At 39.4% G+C, this 17,501-nt stretch overlaps 1 protein-coding gene across 5 annotated transcripts in view; it reads right to left on the reverse strand.

Moving 5' to 3' along the window:
* Positions 1–17,501, reverse strand: part of FSHR (follicle stimulating hormone receptor) — a 163,990-nt gene that overhangs the window by 16,956 nt on the left and 129,533 nt on the right. For 4 of the 5 annotated variants that reach the window (XM_050316701.1, XM_050316699.1, XM_050316697.1 and 1 more), the window contains 4 exons: positions 12,639–12,713; positions 12,178–12,252; positions 4,206–4,277; positions 1,961–2,038 (listed from right to left, as the gene is read on the reverse strand). In XM_050316701.1, the coding sequence (XP_050172658.1) occupies positions 1,961–2,038; positions 4,206–4,277; positions 12,178–12,252; positions 12,639–12,713 (300 nt within the window). The remainder of the gene's footprint in view (positions 1–1,960; positions 2,039–4,205; positions 4,278–12,177; positions 12,253–12,638; positions 12,714–17,501) is intronic. The other variant, XM_050316698.1, reaches the window with a different exon arrangement.

Here is a 17,501-nt window from a genome sequence, read left to right on the forward strand (position 1 = left end):
GTGGTATGCAGACCTGGAAGCAAGGTGAATGTCTTCCATAAATTTCTAGCACTTTATTATCATATGTATCCTCAGTTCGTATCTGTGCTGATCCCATGCATAGCATAAGATCAGATGCAATCTGAATTACTGGCTTAAATATGTTTGGAGCCTGCCACAGCTAAACCTATTAAAATTGTTTCTCCATAGAATCTGCGGGTTCAGTGGGTTCTGGGTAATGTTAATCATCTTGACATGTCTGGTTTCATGAAATGGTGTTTAACTAAACTTCCTATTGCACTGCTGTGACTTCAGTTTTGTATAGAAAATCAGCAAATTTGGGTCTAAAATGAGCTAAGTTCAGCACAGCACAAGGGAAACCTAATCAGGGACTCTCAAAGGGCACACACGGGGCCTCTGTCCCAGGGCAGAACTACAGCAAAGTCAGGACATCGCCTGACCTGGGTGGTGGTGGACAGGTCTGCTTGCACAGCTCTTGCAGCTCTTGCACACACTGGTGGGTGCTGGGAGCCCATGGCAATGGGGCTGTTGAGGAGGCAGGGCAAAGCAGCTGGAACTGGACATGATACAATCCCAGGCCAATTTTGCTAGCAAACCAAATTTGCTAGCAAGTCCTCAGTAAGCTCTATCCTTCAATACCCAGTCAGTAATTCTATGGTAGTATAATAGAATTGTTTGGATCAGAAGGGACCTTAAAAATCACCCAGTTCAAAACTCACTACTGTGGACAGTGATACCTTCCACTAGACCAGGTTGCTCAAAGTCCCATCCAACCTGGCCTTTAACACTTCCAGGCATGGGGCAACCTGTTCCAGTGCCTCATGACTCTCACAGTAAAGAATTTCTTCCTGATATAAGCAATGAGACTTTCTAGGGAGAGGGGAAGCCAATTTCATCTGCTCAAGTGACAAGGAGAGATCAAAGCACAGCAAAAATCTGGGATGTGTATCTCATCCCTTAGTGGTATTATGGAAACATACAGTACTTGTTGGGCAGTGCTTTGAAAATACAAAGTCCCAAGTGATCAGCTAATATTATCATCACAGAAGAAAAGATGAACCAGTGTACTTGCAATGTCATTACCTGAATATATTTGGGAAACCTCTGTGTGTATGGGTCTGTGTGTCTGTGTTTAAAACTTCAGAACTTGAAGTAGACAGAGGTTGTGCATAACTGATGGGGGAAAAGAAGAGACAGAGCTAAGTGACCTGCTCCTGGCTTTTCTTCAATTATTGATGGTCTGACCTTGATCCCACCAAAATCAATGTGAGCCCAATCAGTCAATTCAAATCTTGCTTGTCTCCTTCAGTATGTGAGGTAAACCACACACACAGAGTGGGAAATTTTTCCAGTCTGGCCACTGCGTAGGTGAAATGAAGGCAGCTTGTTAGCAAGGAAACAGTATGCTTTGATATACAGAAAGGATCAAAGAAGAGAGCTAGTTGATTAAAATACATGACTGCTCAAGTCAAATGTAGTCACCTAACCATGCAGCTTGAAACTGCATTATGAACCCGCCTGTATCAATGCATTAACATTGTGTACAAATATACCACATTTCCACAACATCTACACATGTTTTGCCCAAGTAATAAACTTCTTTGAATGGTATGTCTGAATGTAAATATTTATGAGTCATGCCATCCTCTGGAACACAATTTGTATCACATGGACTGTTGCTGTAGGTGTTTAAACTTGGCATTAGTAATTACTAAATTTGCTCTCTCCTGTGCTTTTAAAATAAAGAGCAGGAGTAGAATACAACAAAAAACCTCAAAACATTCATTTTTTCATGTCAGGAAAACAGAATATGGAGACCTCAGAGGCAGGGGAGAAATCTAAAACATCAAATTGAATTTGGAAGTATATGAAATAGTGCTCAACTGCTGTTTTTCTTGAGCCTGCTCTGGAAAAGAAATGAGCTAACAAGGAGAATAATGAATTTTCTATGTCTACTCACAGAATCACACTTTCAGAACTCAGGCCCACGAATGAATTTCTTTCAATTACACGTATATTGATATTGTCTTGAATATCTCTGAAAAATAAAATACAATAGAAACTACGCCTTTTTGTACTTCTGTGAGCCTTTCAATACAATATGCTGTTTCAAACACAGTATTTTCCCTTATATTCAATCTGAGGACCTACTATAGGCTGAGGGTAATGATGTAAGTTTTCAAGACATTTTTTTTGCAGAGCACAAATCTTCCTGATAAAAAAGGCTGGAACAAAACCTTTCCAACGCCCCCGTACTTTCTTCCCAAATAGGCTGAAGTCATTAAAATGCATAAAAGCTCAGGTCTATAACCCTGAGGTGGATGAAATAGTTCCTCCAGCAAACATACTACCCAGAAAATGCAATCTGAGGGGCTGTGAGGCCACCCCTTCTCACAGCCTCCCAGTCAGAAGAAGGAAAGCCATTAGCCTCTTTGGCCTAATTCAGCAGGGTACCTACCAGCCCATGAATCATTCCCCTGCTGATGTCAACAGGGTTGCTTATAAGCTTCATATGTGCTTAAGAACTTAAGACACAGAGCCCTGTCAATGCAGTTGGTTGAACTGACAAGTAGGAATTTCTGTCTTTCGTCAGTTGTGGCTGATACGAAAAAAGGAATGTTCTCTTGCTGGCTCAAAATACACCTCAAAGAAGTTAAATAGTATTACTCATAATTTAGACTGGCTGTTTCCATGCTGTTTCTGTTGGAAAGCACAGAACAAAATTAATTATCTGCAAATCTTGAAATTAAGTATGGTTCCAAAATTATTTCATGCTGACACTTCAGTGCAGTCACAACTCTTTATTAAGTGACACTTACAGAGAGTCTTCATTCTGCAAACTGAGGTCAGCAGAGGCAGGAATAGGGAGGGAGCAAGGTACCCATAAAAGAGAACTGTATCCCTCTACTAAGGATCTGCACGAGGCCTTTATAAACATCGATGCCCCATCAAAACCCATTTTTGGGACTTAAATATTGGCACAACTGAATTGGAAATTCTAGTGGGAATTCTATTACTGAGTCCAGTGGGATCAGGGTTTGAACCAAGGCCTAGTTTGGGATTCAAATGGTATCAAGGTCTTCTTATTCTTACAGGAAAGTGAGAAGTTTCACCTGAAAAAAAAACACCAAATAACTCCTGCTCTGCAGGACACAGTAATTCCAGTCTAGTTAAGACTAGGGATACCAAGGGATACAGGCAGAAGGCTCTGTTGCATTTCCTTTATGGTTTTGAGGAGTGAAGTTCTCGGAATTACCTATGTCAAGTGTATTACAGAAATGGATTTCTTGTCTTATATGTATGTATACTATATTCAGACATCTCTCTCTATGTTTTATATGCATTTTTATTTATATTAATGGTTATTACTAAGACAACTGCAGGATTAATGTTTCTGCAGCTAGAAATCTTCCAGTCAAAGATCTGAAGATGTAGAACTTCGCATGTGAATTAATAACTCTTGTCCAAAAGAATGCTTTGAATTATACTAAGAACTGATTGAAAAAATGTATGTCAACATTTTTGTCAGTGAAAAAAAAAAATCAATCTAATACACAGTTTTTTAACAGAATAAAAGGTGCTTTAACAGAAAAAAAACGGTTGTTTTCACACAGAATTTTACACAAATATTTTTGTTCCCTGTTGGCACTTGAATTTTCCATAGAAAAGATTTTCCATTCTCTGGACAGTTTTACTGCAAGGGGAAAAAAAAAAAGCATGGTAAAAGGTAATTGCCTGAGTTTAGATTTTTTTTTTATTTTATTTTTTCTTCTTTCTTCTGTGATGTGGCCATCTTTCATGGAACACAGCTCTGAGATCACTGACTCTTCCCATGCAGGCCAGAAAACTGTCACCAAGTGGCAACAAATTTCCTCTGCCACCATCCTGATTTGGATTTGAACTTGAGAAAGAGGAGTAAAAGGCTGTTACTGTCCCCCGGGCCATCCAGACACATGCTCCTTGTGTAGTTTAAGGAAGAGTGGTCTGTAAAGTGCAAGTTACAGTGCTTTGTAGAAGAGACACCTAGAGAGAACTGAGACCCTTGGAGCCACATTATCATCAATGCCTGCAAAATTACAGCCCAAAATGCTACTGCGAAGCTAATAAATGAACACAAGGGGAATCATGTCTTGAAAGGCTTTTTTGGAGCAGAAGAACTTTCAAAGGGAGCTTTTAAAAACTGAAAAGCAAATGTTCAAACTTACAGCAAAACTTTCTGGAAAGACTGAACTTTATGGACAGCAGGTAAAAACCGAAGGCCAGTATTTGATATTAACCTAAGGGGGAGAGAACAGACAAAGATTATTCACTCTGCCACATGAAAAAACTGATAACTAATAAAGAAGAAAGAACACTCACCTTTTAAAATGGTAGCCACAAAAGGCAGAGGTTAGCCACAAACATGGGATTTGCCAATATGAAACTTCACATTGTAATTTAAAGAGGTTTTTCTCCAAACTACAAGCTGAAGTCTGTCCCACTGAAATAAAAGGAGAAACTCTACCTTGGATAATTACACAGTTCCTCCTGATGATGAACTGTCCGTATTAATTTCCCAACTGTATTCTAAGAAATCAACTGCACTGACACAGGATAATTTTTTTCATAGTAGCTGTTTTAAGACAAAAGTATCAACTCAATTACCACAATTTTAACCTTCTACTCTAATAGGGGATACATTAATTCCATAGGAAATACAATTAATTCATGAAATTAGGAAATAATTATGTCGCTTTATTCCCCAGCACCTCTGATAGTGAGGAACGAAACACATGGGAGCATTTCAGAAGTCTGTGTAAGTGGAAATGGACCTGAGACTCTATAGTTAACTACCTCCACCCTCCCACTGCACTGAGCATCATGACCTCTGCATTGCAGTTCCTGTCCATGAAACACCATCCCAGAAATGCTGACTCTGAAGGACCATCCTGTGCCCGTAGCCAGTGAGGACACACGGTCACAGGTATTCACAGAGCTGTACCATGTCTAATTTTGTCATCCAGAGCAGTAGCAAGGGCAGGACCAACATGATATTGCCATGCAGCAGGAGATGACTGGTGGCTGCTGATGGCTGAAAGGAGGGATGAGTGCAGGAGGGAGGAGCTGGACCAGCCTGGACTCTGACCATTTGGGAGCTTTTCACAAACACCAAAAAGTCTCATGTTTACTCCACCAAACAAACAAACAAAAAAGGATTCTTGAAAGTTTGCTTATATCTTTGTGGTTTTAATACATGAGATGGTAGAGAAGGTAACCTTCCACTGAGAATATTGGTTCTTTAAGGAACATATTAATAGTATATAAAAGGTATTTTTTGTTCTTCATTAATAGATGTGACTGTTTTTTTGGTTTGGTTTTTTTTCCAGAATCATTCCTGAAATAGTTGAATTGTAGCAGAAAGGACTGGCTGAGACTGGAAAAATGTAACATCATTCATCTGATATTTTTTATGAACCTAGATTATTTCAGGAGAGGTGTAGTCTTTCAGGTTTCATAATCTGAACTGAAACTGAATGCCTGCATGTGACAACCAAATCCTACATTTGGGAACTCAGGATGACACATAGGTCCATAAAATAGTCATTCACTTGCATAAGTACTGCTCTGAGCTCCCTGAGATGGTGTCTGGGTATCTTCAGATGCTGAAAAGCCAACTTTGATCTGTCTCATCTTATAACAAAAAGCAATACTTTATATGCAGGGAAAAATTAAAGTAGTATAGTGAATATTCAAGAAGCTAATTTGGGAAAGTTGCTGAAATGTCATGACTGTTTCGTCTCAGGAGTCAGGATGGTCTGACATTGCATTAGCTTAAAAATAACAGCTGTCATATGTGACCAAGAAAGCTCTACAGAAATGCCTTTGAAAAACTATTACATACAGTTAAATAGAAAGCATGATTAATGAAGCAGGTGGATTACACAAGGCCCTTATTACTTAAAGTACTTCTGCACTTACACTTTATAAAAGGAGTTCACTGACAAAAATTAGAAGCAATAGGAGAAGAATCTAACTCCTCCTTACAGTACTTTAAAATACACTCTTTAAATTACTGGAGATATACAAGATTTTAGTTGAAAGTTGCCTTTAATTTTAAATGAGTCATACATTAAAAATTGATGCAATCCTTTTAAAAGGCCCTTTTAACTACAAATTATGGCATGCATTTCCTTTAGTAGGTAAATGAAGAAGGAAATTGCTGTCAAGTAGTGTGTGGCTATTGCAGGACAGAGGAAAAGACACCAGAAGCTTTCCCAAGAAAATCTCAGTCTTCCTGGTGCAGCAATGAAAGGCGACAGTACTCTAACAAATATTATTCAAACACTGCTCCCAATGGCAACTTCCACCCAGTATATCAAAATTCTAAATTGGTTAGCAGGGCTTTCACCATACATGTGTGAAAAAACATCCTCAATGCCTTGGGTTAGTTCAGATCTTTCCAGTATTTCCAAAGTGTACAGGGCTCAATTTTCACTGGTGTCAACTGATCAGCATGAGATGAAGAAGAAAGCATCTTTGACAAATCATTACATATTGAAGTAAATCTACAGGTGGCACAATGCACTGATTGCACAGAAGCACAGAGTGGTGATTAGGAGCGGGAGAGGATGTTCTTTTAATTAAATGCAGAAAAAGAACTAAAAAAATATTTAGCTAGACTGCAGCCTAGATCTTCCCTGTCTTTTTATTCAACCAGCAAATCTCCAGAGGCCTTTAAGTGGATAATCTTTTTAGAATGCAGATAATACAATTTACTGAATATCTTTCCTGCAGGACAGCTTTGTCAATATATTTACCATATAATGTATACCTCCTTAGTAGCCTCACTTTAAACAATTGTCCTCTTTAATCTGTGTTACAACTGAGTCCCCCTCTTGCCATGCATAAACAGCTTTGTAAGAACCTGTTTTTTTTTTTTTTTCAGGCAGCTGATGGCTGCTTTCCAAAGCATTAATTGTCTTTCTGAAAAGGCTTACCAGAGTCAGCACTTAAGAAAACATAGCACCACGATCAGTAGAGAAAAAAAAAAAAATCTTTCCGAAACTAATTCCTGGAAGATTCTGGCTGCTTATCTCCAGATATAACAAGATGTCTGCTCTTTTTTATGCCAAATTGTAGGAGCTATTCTGACAAATCTGGGAACACAGTTTACCTCATCAATTTACTGTGGGTATTTGCTAAATTGCAAACTCAAGGTAGGCAGAGATAAATACAACATCACTAAGGAAGCATTATTTTTGTGTCCCTTAATCACACTGGTTACTTCATGCTGCATGTGAGCCTGATTCCAGCAAGACATTCCTCTGACTCACTTACCCCAGGCTCCTTACATCTGCAACACCCACTTCTGGGGGAAGGGCTTTAACCGTGAGGCTGCCATGCAGAAGGAAGTAGTGGAGCATCCCTTCTGTTTGTTGAAGAGTCAACTCCATGCAAAGGATCAGTAATTTTGTGGGCTTTGCTGCATCTGCAGCAAGTATAGGCTTGGGTTTAGGAAACATGCCAGATACCCGTGTGTCAGGTCCTCCACGAAATAAGACCAGGCAGGTACAAGCAGCTGCAAGACTTTGGAGGGTTCTGCAAAAGGGCTCTGCTCCTTTTGCAGACAAAACACATACCATGGAGACCTACATTGCCCCTCCCCTCCAACAACTCAGCTGTATGCTCTCAAAATTGACCTGAAAGGAGTGTTGCATTTAAATCTTTCTATTGTAAACTAAGATTGCTTAATACAGAGCATCAACACCCCACTAAAAAAGAACTGAAGGACACAGATTACATATGAGAACTAATTTTGGAAAGAAAATGGGTTTGAAAAGCCATCACTACATTATTAAACAGACAATGCCACAGGTCTCCTTAATGAGAGCCAGATAAATAATCTTGTACCCATGAAAAGGTCAGTAAGTTACCTTTCTGAAACAGTCTGTCCCTCTGGCATATACCCTAGAAGACCAATTAGTAGTTCTCTTCACTCCTTCTAAAAGACTGGTGAGAAAGTTAAACTTGTGTGTTTCTAGAAGGTCTAGGTTATTCATCTTTGCATTTTTCAGTATTTTTCTCTCCTTAGTGTTTTTACCATACTAGTAATGCTGAGGTTGGGAGCCCCTGGTGGTCTAGTGGTTAAGGGTGCGGCGCTGTCACTGCCGAGGCCCAGGTTCGATTCCCGGTCAGGGACACTCCTGGGCAGGTGGGGCTCGTTAGCCCTGTAAAGGCAATCCATCTACATCCTAAGGACTTCACTGCCACCGTCCAAGCTCACTTGGCCCCGGCAGATGAACCTTAGGATTAAAGGGTGGGCTCAGTTCCACGCACACTGTGTCTCACCTAAAAAATCCAATGCGCAGGCTGGAAGGTGTAAAGACCTTCCCCAGATCTTTGCTTGCAAAGACTGGCCATTATTATTATTAATGTTGAGGTGCAGCAGACAAAGGGAGTGGGGTGAGCAGGAAATGTAATTGTACCCAAGGTGACAGAGATAAAAGCATATTCATGTTCAACAGCTGGTGGCTGTAAAAAGCCCAAGAACCTGATGAGAGGATGACAAAGCTAGCCTGAGCTTCTTGTCTGCCCATAAATAAGGCCTAGTGGCTATACAACTATTTTTGAAGAAGCACAGAGAAAGCATTGCAAGCAATGTGTTAAACTGACGGGCTGTGGTACCTGGACTCAGTCTCGGCATTAAGACTGATTAATTTTAGTCTCTGTGTTTTTATATGAAAGCTGTCAGTAAATATATATTTTTCTGGAAGATTTTTCCCAATTATGTTTTAACAGTTTTGTCACAGTCACAGTACTGTGTAAGGAATTAGACCATATGTCTTGTACGCTGCCAGACTACCATCATAGCTTCAGAAGAACCACGATGATCCAACAGTAGGCAGGTACCCAAGTCTCCATGCTTTGTCATGCTTGTTGCAGCTGGGTCTGGCTATACCTCCTGGCATGGTCAGACAGAATCTCCTAATCTGTTTTGTGTCAAGATATTGATGAAACAATGTCCTACTCCTATCTTCCAGCAATTAATGTGAAAATTAGGCTGTAATGTACAAAAGTTTACAAGTTTTCTTTCACGGCCTTAAAATTTTTATCATTTCTGCAATAGCTGTTCGTAGCTTTTCTATCCACATAGGTGCTTAACCTGTTTCGGAATTATTTTAAATTATAGTTCCACATGTTTACAACCATTTACTTCTGTATTGTATAAAAAACCCCAACCAACCACCACAAAAAAACCCAAACCAAAACAAAAACTAACTGAACTGAAAAACCATCAATCCATTTACTCCCTCAGCATCTTGCCTTGTATTTTCACTAACTGACCCTTCCTTGCACACCATAGGAAGGTGAATATGAGGACTGGGTTACCTTTACCAGATGCTGTTTTACAGCCTTCCATCAAGGTTTCTGCTCTCTCATTAAATTAACTATCCTATTCTTTCAAACAGTAATGTTTTCTTGCCTTTTCAGTTTCTACAAGGGCAAGCACTAGTGGGAGAAACCAGGGGATGGAGAAAATGGCAGTCTTTCCTACAGAAATGTACCAAGAGAGAACATGAAGGTGCGGCTGTATGCAGAGAGAGTGATCTGAGCATGATGTAACTCAGCATCACACCTGGGCCTACTGCTACCTAAAAGGCTCCAGCAGGGACTTTGTGTCCTGCTCCTGGTCCCTGTGGTGAGAAATGGTGTAGCTCCACTGAAGCCAGCAGTGTTGCACTGATCTGTATGCCTAGCACAGCTTCCACAAATCCTGTCATTAGCACAACACCTACATTCATCTGCTCAGAAGCTTTGGGCTGTGAAGCCCACACCTTTTGTACTATTTATAGTCCTACAAGACTGGGGGTTTGCCTCCCAAAATGTAGGCACAGCAGGAATGCAGCTTAAATCCATTAGTGGAGTAAACACCAAAGATGAATTTTCTCAGCATAAATTAGAGAAAAGCTTTGGCACGAGAATGAATGTGAATTAAGTGGTCATGTATAAAATTAGAGGAAATGTTTTAGTCATCAAATCATTGAGTTTCTGGAAAAGCCTCTCCCAGAAAAAAGAGGAAAGCAGGGAACAGTGAAGAGCATCAAGAATGTCAATAAAGCACTTAATTATTGGGATATATGAAGTGGATTCAGGACAAAATGGAATACAGTAGTGTGGAGAGTCTCTTCTAGCCCTGTATGCCCACAAGAGAAAAAAGCTTAAAAAACACTCAAAATACATTTCCCTCTGATAACCGCTAGCAAGTAAAGCTAGATAAAGAGGAGGGGGAATGGTGAGGTAGACAAGCAATCCTCTGTATTTTTAATCTGTTGCTTCTATAGGCCATAGTGTTGCTGCTGCAGCTGAATTTTTATTCATGTAGAATCTCTAAATATTTGAGTCCACATGTATGGGAGTGTGGAATGACAAACTTCCAAAAGAGGCAATATCCACTTAGAGTCAAGAGAAAAACTTTCACTACTTCAGGTATTTAAAGAGGGAATTTTCCTTTTCCTCACGAGCTATGGTTTCTGCGTCCCATGTTTAAACAACCACTGAAATTAGTGTGCTCATTAGTGTGTTTACACTTTTTCTTCTTCAATTTTGTATGAGATAAATGTACCCTCATTCTTTCTACTCTTCTGTACATCCGACAACTGTACTACCCATAGCAGCTTGCTCTGGGGATTTTACATGGCATAAACAAATGCTGTGGTTTCGTTCATAGGTAGGCAGAGCTACTCAAAGACAGTAGTCACCGCTGAATGACTTAGGCTCAAAATAAGAGGAAAAAGGCATATGATTTCTCCTCATGAAAATGCAAACTTAAAGCTTCATTTCCCTGCTGTCAAGAGAAAATCTGTGTTTCAGTTATGCACATAGAAAAGTTAATCAAGGTGCCTGATGAATTTGGCAAAGCAGAAATCAGTCAAAATCCTGGGGAGAGCAACAATTCTACTACAACTCTGACCACAGTTCAATGAGGGTTTAAACTATAATGGTTTATGTAGTGCTAAATATATCTTATCTCCTAAAGTCCAAATCTTAAATCTCAAATCTTCTAGTACAAATTCAAAGCAATGCCTCTTGGCATTTTTGAGCCCAGAACCTGTCATATACTAGTGATTTTCAAAGACTTTATATACTCATTAACTTACTGGGAGCTATGCTTATTAGACCACTGACCTGATTTCATACTTTCTGACTCCATACATATCTTTAAGAAATATCTAAACAGACAATGAAACACTTATTTTTATGTACTGAAATGTAGAAATCATGGTCAGGCTTCTTAGATGAGTAAGGAAAACAAGGCTTCTTGTATGAGTAAGGTTTCTTGCGTGAGTCAGGAGAATACGAAGGGGTATATGTGGTCAGGTGGACAGCCACACAAAAGTTAAGTTGGTATCCTGCTGGGTGCCTATGGGTCACCAAAGAGCACCACTTAAGCTGTTTAAGCTATGACGATTAAAAACCATTACTGTTAAACGGAGTTCATTGGACTTCACTGTGGTTTCGATGTAGAGGAGAGATTATTAGTCATGTTAAAAACATGCACCAAAAGCTGTGAAAATATATTTGAGTAACAGTTTATTTTAAGGATGCATTTAATTAGCACTGAATTTTGATGGCAACCCCATGGAAGCAGATGTGGCAACCACAGTTGTGCAAATGACATTCTCAGTGAGGCTAGTTGATGAAATAAAGCTATGCCATACATCAATATGTTTGTATTTTAGGGATTTAATCATCTCACACCAAGCATTAATGAAAACCACAGCTACAGCACAGCCTTTGTTAAAGAAATAGGAATTTGAATGGTTAAGGCCATGTGTATGACACATAACAGAAGGCAGAAACATGGTAAAGACAGATGAGAGAGATTTTTTGTCCCAAAGCTCTCAGGAGGAATTTCAACTTTAATCTGTTTCTATAGACATAAAATGGTCCAGCTCCTCTTCTCATCATTCAGTTTCAACGTGTTGCTTAGAAAGGCTCGAGGAATTTGTGTGTGGGACTACTCCTTGGAAGCTATTCAGCTTTTCTGAGGACTGAAGGCATGAAAATGTGGACTGACAATGTGCAGCTCGTAGCAAGGAGAGGGCATCATCCTGGGAATCACCAGAAGTGCTCAGCACAGAAACACGTGTGTCATTCAAAGTGACTATAGTACTTGCAAAGAGAAAAAGATCTTACAAATATCTGAGGCTTGGAAGGTGTTGGAAGGCATCTGCATCAATGTACACAAGGTTGTTGGCTTTCTCAATTCTTCTGCAAAGAGGAAATGAAACATCAGAGAAAATACATCAATATATTGATCTTAAAATTGTGTTTGTCCTGTGGTGTAGTGGAATAATATGCCGAGATTTTCTTTTGACAGCAGAAGATCTGCATGATTTCAAAGACCAGCCTACCACAGACTGGCAGACCCCAGCACCTTTTGATACTGGCAGTGATCTGAGGATAAGTTTTAGGCTGACCAGGTACAGAAAAGGACAGTTCGATAAGAAGATGGAAGAGACAAAGAGTGATTTCAAATGTTCCTATACCACTATGAATACCTCAGTGCTTACCTGAACCAAACTGCAGAACCTTTGATATGCCTATAATGAATCTTTATAATTGTCTCCTTTGCATTTAGATTGCTCATTACTTACATTTCATGTAGTTTGGGAAGGTTGGAAAACACATTTGCTTCTATGACCTCCAAGGCATCATTCTGTGAGATCTCTCTGAAAAATAATTTAGAAGTCAAGATATTTCAAGCCATGGTGAAGTAGAGAATGGACAAGTGAAAAATTCACTAGGAATTTATTTGCTAAACCCAAGCTAGGTGTCAGATAAGAAAACAGACCCCAGAAATACTGCCGAGTACTGCCATGCCAAACAAAACAGTCAGGAATAGACACCTTCTGAGGCTGGAGTTTGTATCTGTAGTGGCAGCCCTGCACCTCCTGCTGTCACCATGCCCTGTGCATTTGAAATCAGGGTCCATTCACCATGGGCTATTGGATTTCAGAAATTACAAATTACTAATAGAAACTTAAGGAAACCTTTTAACTCAGTGAAGAAAATAGGGGATGAAGGTGACTGAAATAAAGATAGCTAAAAAGTTCTCAAGAAATATGACACAACTTCAGCAATAGGACACTGCTGTCTAGACCCAATGTGAAGTACAGAGATTAAATCTAAGCCACCAGCAGATGTACCCTTATTAACAGGAGCTGGAGACCACAGAAATGAAGAATACTTTCCCACCTTGGAGAAAAAAAAAACTATTTAATCTCATCTGAACCGAGTTAATGCCCACTTACAGTCACAGAACTGCAGAAAATGAATGGTCAGTTTACTGTTATCAACACACTAGAATGCATCTCCTGCTAGTCCAGAGCACACATTTCTTTGCTTCCTTAATCTGCGAGATGGCAAAGAGAGGTCTCAGGCTCTGGTGTAATTGATAGCTCAGGAGCTTTCCTGGTGAACCAAGTGGGCATTACTGCAGTGCAACCTGTCCCAGTTACATCCCTTATGCTGGCACTGACCAGGAAGGTCAAGGTAAAGACAGCTATGCCAAAAGATTCCCCATTGCCGATTTTTTGGAAATGGTGCAAAAATGTCATTTTCCCAGGCTGAGGTCAGCTGCAGGAAGTAAAATTTGTATTACAGAAGTAATTCAGTGATAGTGTGATGGCCTCCTGGATTTTAATGGCAAGATAACTGTGCACATCTTTGAAATGAAACCTCGGATAAGTAGTAAGATTGCAAACTGGATGACACTTGTTCTTTTGAAATTATGATGGTTGCAAATAGATTCAAATAGGCCTGAGGTAAAACAATAGATTATAATGTCAAGTGCACAGTCAAAAAATAATCACAAAAATTATTATGAGGAATATAAAAAGTATTCTACTCCCTTCTAAGTAACAATTAAACCATACCTGACAAATTACTGACCCATTTAAGACAAACAAAAGCCTTGTAAAAGAAGGTAAGTTTTTCATCTGACCTTTTCAATTTTAAAAAAATCTTAGTGGTTGATTATTTTTTTAGTTTAATAAGAAATTTTCCCTCCTGTTTCCTCAAGGTTTTCTTATGGAAGAAATCCAGCTCTCTTCCACTCCAGGAGCTCTAAACTGACTGGAGAGTAAAACAATAAAATTACATGAGGACTGATAATAGGTGCTTGGTAGGGTGTAATGAGAGCTGGATTTGTTTAGCAGTGCTGCACCACAAGCTCTCACGTGAATATGTTCCACGTTACTATTTAATTTTCAGCAGCAATGAAACGCTTCAACTGAGGCAGGAATTCCTTCACACCATGCGAGGTACACAGCCATTGCAAGGGATATCTCAAAGACTGTTTATTATCTTCCTGTTTTCTTTAAAAATAACACATTATAAAATATCTGTAGACATATCTAGAACAATAGAACAGAAGCATTCATCCCCTACGATGTATTTGTATGACAGTACTCAATTCACTTTCCTATCTACAGTTTAGAAGATTTAACAACATGGCAGGTGTCTCACGCTTTTAAAATTTGGTTTGGTTTTGCTTGTGCTCTTTTTGGGTGGTCAGCAGTACATTTGCCATTCCCCACAATCTAAAAAATCAGTTGTCTTGAAAAAAATAGAAAACCACCAGAAAAAGCAGAACATTTACTACTAACAAATCCATTTAGCCAGAAGAGATTTCACGCCACTAAGCAGTTCAGGGAAAAATGTTGCAGATTTGTTGGCCTCATACAGGGAAAAAAAGGTTATTAAGAAACCATAATACAGTAGTGACCTCATCCAGCAGATAGTGCTGTTGAGGGTAATAATTTTTTATGATCCAATCTGCTATCTAACTTTGGAACAACTTGGATGACATACCTCTTTTAATGGACTGCTTAAAAATGAATGTTTCTGCATCAGGAGAGTGTGTTGGCTTCCTAAGAGTGGGATAGGTTATTGGCTTTGTTTCGATTCAAGGAATGGAAGATACAGATCTGATTAAGGCAAGGCACAAGCAGGCCATGACACTTTGGAAGGCTTGAAGAATTCACCATTAAGGAAAAGAATTAAGAGAGTTAGGAAGATAAGAACCTCTAAACTGTTTTTGCAAGATAAGGGTTTTTAAATATTAAGTTTTTTAAAGATTAGTTTTCAACAGAATTAAATAACCCTTGCATGTGGGGGATGTTTCAGAGATTTGGTGAATGACTTGGCTTTCATTCTAACATTCCCATTCACAGGTACAGAGGTGACAGTTTAGGGTTTTTTTAACAGGCAATGAAAATACGTCCATTTACAATGACTTTTTTTTTTTTTTTTGTCTTTCACCTCAAGCAAATCACTGCTGCAGCTGTTGAGGTTATGAGCATCTCTAGATCAGTAAAAGGAACAAAAGGGAAACTTGTCAGTGGCAGAAGGCAGTAACCCTTCTGGTGTTGGGCTTCATCCTTTGTGATCAGGGGATTGCAGAGATGAGGGAAAAGGACAAGACTCTGTCTCCTGCAATGAACTGTGCATCCTCTTCTACACTCTCTCTAGGAAATCCTGTTGGTGATGACCTTACTCATCATCATTCTTTGCAGATGAATTCCAGTAATAAAGTGCTGTTTTCTGACAGAAAGCCATTGCTATTCTTGTCCTTTGGGCTGAACATATACCTGCTAAGGCTGTCATTCAGGTAAGATGGATAAATAAAATAAAACCATTCAGTTTAGGTGATCAGTCACATACTGTGCACAATAGGCAACACTAATCTGGGTTTTGGTTGCATAATTTGCATGAGCAATTTATTCATACCTGGCAAAAAATGCACACCTGCTCATGGAAAACCCAAAGAACACCATCTTGGATACAGGTATCTATGGCACTAAGAGTACAAACCACTGCTGCTCAAATCAAACAGCTAACTCAGCAGACTCAGATCCTCTGCAGAGGAGAGCAAATAATACCTGTGGCAGCAGCTACAAAGAGAAAAAAAAGGGATTGCTGGCTAGTGTTTGTGCAAGTGATTTGTCTTACAGTATAAATACACACAAACAGATGATTGCTCATAATGCATATCTTATTATATGTCATCAAGAGAGAAGATAGGGTTGTTACTACGTTGTTTGTTTGTAATGAATGATACTGTTAGCTCTACTGCTAGCTATTGCAGGAAATCCAGCTGGCAATCGGAGCATCATTTCTGTTACAGGCAAGCCTTTGAATGGATGGTATGCAAGACAATCAGGGGCAATTTCTTAAAAAACCCCAAATCTCCAAACTACCCAGTGGTTGCAAAGTGCTTAGGTGTCTGGCTGAGTTCAGTTTTCACAGCATCCACAGTCATATTGAAATCAACAGTGATCCTTGAAAGCACAAATTGTTTACTCAAACACAGCCTAAAAGAGGAAAAAAGTATTCAGTAAAAACATTTTACAAAGGTACAAAGGACAATTGTTTTTATTTTTCTGCAAAGAGAATGTAAGACTAAGATGTGACATCACACGACTAAGGGATCTCCCCTAACTCACCACTAAAGTAGCAAACTGGAGTCATTATTACCTATTCACTGGCAACTGACTGCAGTATAGCACTCCTGTGTGTGACAGCCAGAGCCTCTGACAGTAGGGAGAGAGATGGAAAATTGTTTAACCTGCCTACAAATCTGCCCTAAGGCTGGGCTGGGCATGTGTTTTCGTGACGTCTGTGACAGAGTCCTGTGTGACACATAGGAAGTATTCCTCTTCAAACCAGCTGCACTCAGAGCATGACCCATAAAAATCAAGTTACATTGAAATGGCCTTTTAAACAATCCTGTTAGTGAGGAACTTACAGTTCATGGCAGTTTCTTTGTAGTCCACTAAAGACAAAGTCTCTTAGTCTAATCAAAGTCTTACAGCAAAAGCAGGACTGTATTAAACTCACAAACTAATGACCTTGGAGCCAAGTGTTCTTTTATTTCAAAATAACGAAAGAATAAAAGACTGAAAACTTATGTCTTTTATGATAAGAATTCCTTTCAGGATGAGAGCAGACCACACAGATAGGGATAGAGTAATTTTTTTCCCTTCTAGGAAATGTGTCTATTTTAAAAAAATGTGTGTATCTATGTGTGTGTATATACACATACAGAAGGTTAATGTAGAAGAGTAAGTGGTAACTTGTGTCAAAAGTGACATGGCACATGTTGTGAAGGGGGGATATCCCCTCTCCAGTCACAAGGCCCTACTCTGTAGTGCAGGAAGCTAGCCACTCTCTATATACTTGTGTAGCCTTCCTCACACTCCCTTCCAGAGTAGGTAAATACATTGGCTAAATAGTTGATCTGTTCACCCTTTATTTCCTGTGATACATTATAATTGTGTCTTTTGGCCTTTTAACCTCAGCTTTTGAGGCAGTTTCTTGTGGCATAACTATCCCATGGATTCCTGTGAACACTTTTTTTCACTCTGTAGGTACCTGCAATCAGCAGTGATACTGGAGGTATCAGGTACTGGCTCCCAGAGCAGGCAGCCTCCCTGCTCTCTGCACTTTTACAAACC

Source organism: Myiozetetes cayanensis, unplaced genomic scaffold (assembly GCF_022539395.1).
Source record: "Myiozetetes cayanensis isolate MyiCay16 unplaced genomic scaffold, myiCay2020 scf2-11, whole genome shotgun sequence".
NCBI classification, from domain to species: domain Eukaryota; kingdom Metazoa; phylum Chordata; class Aves; order Passeriformes; family Tyrannidae; genus Myiozetetes; species Myiozetetes cayanensis.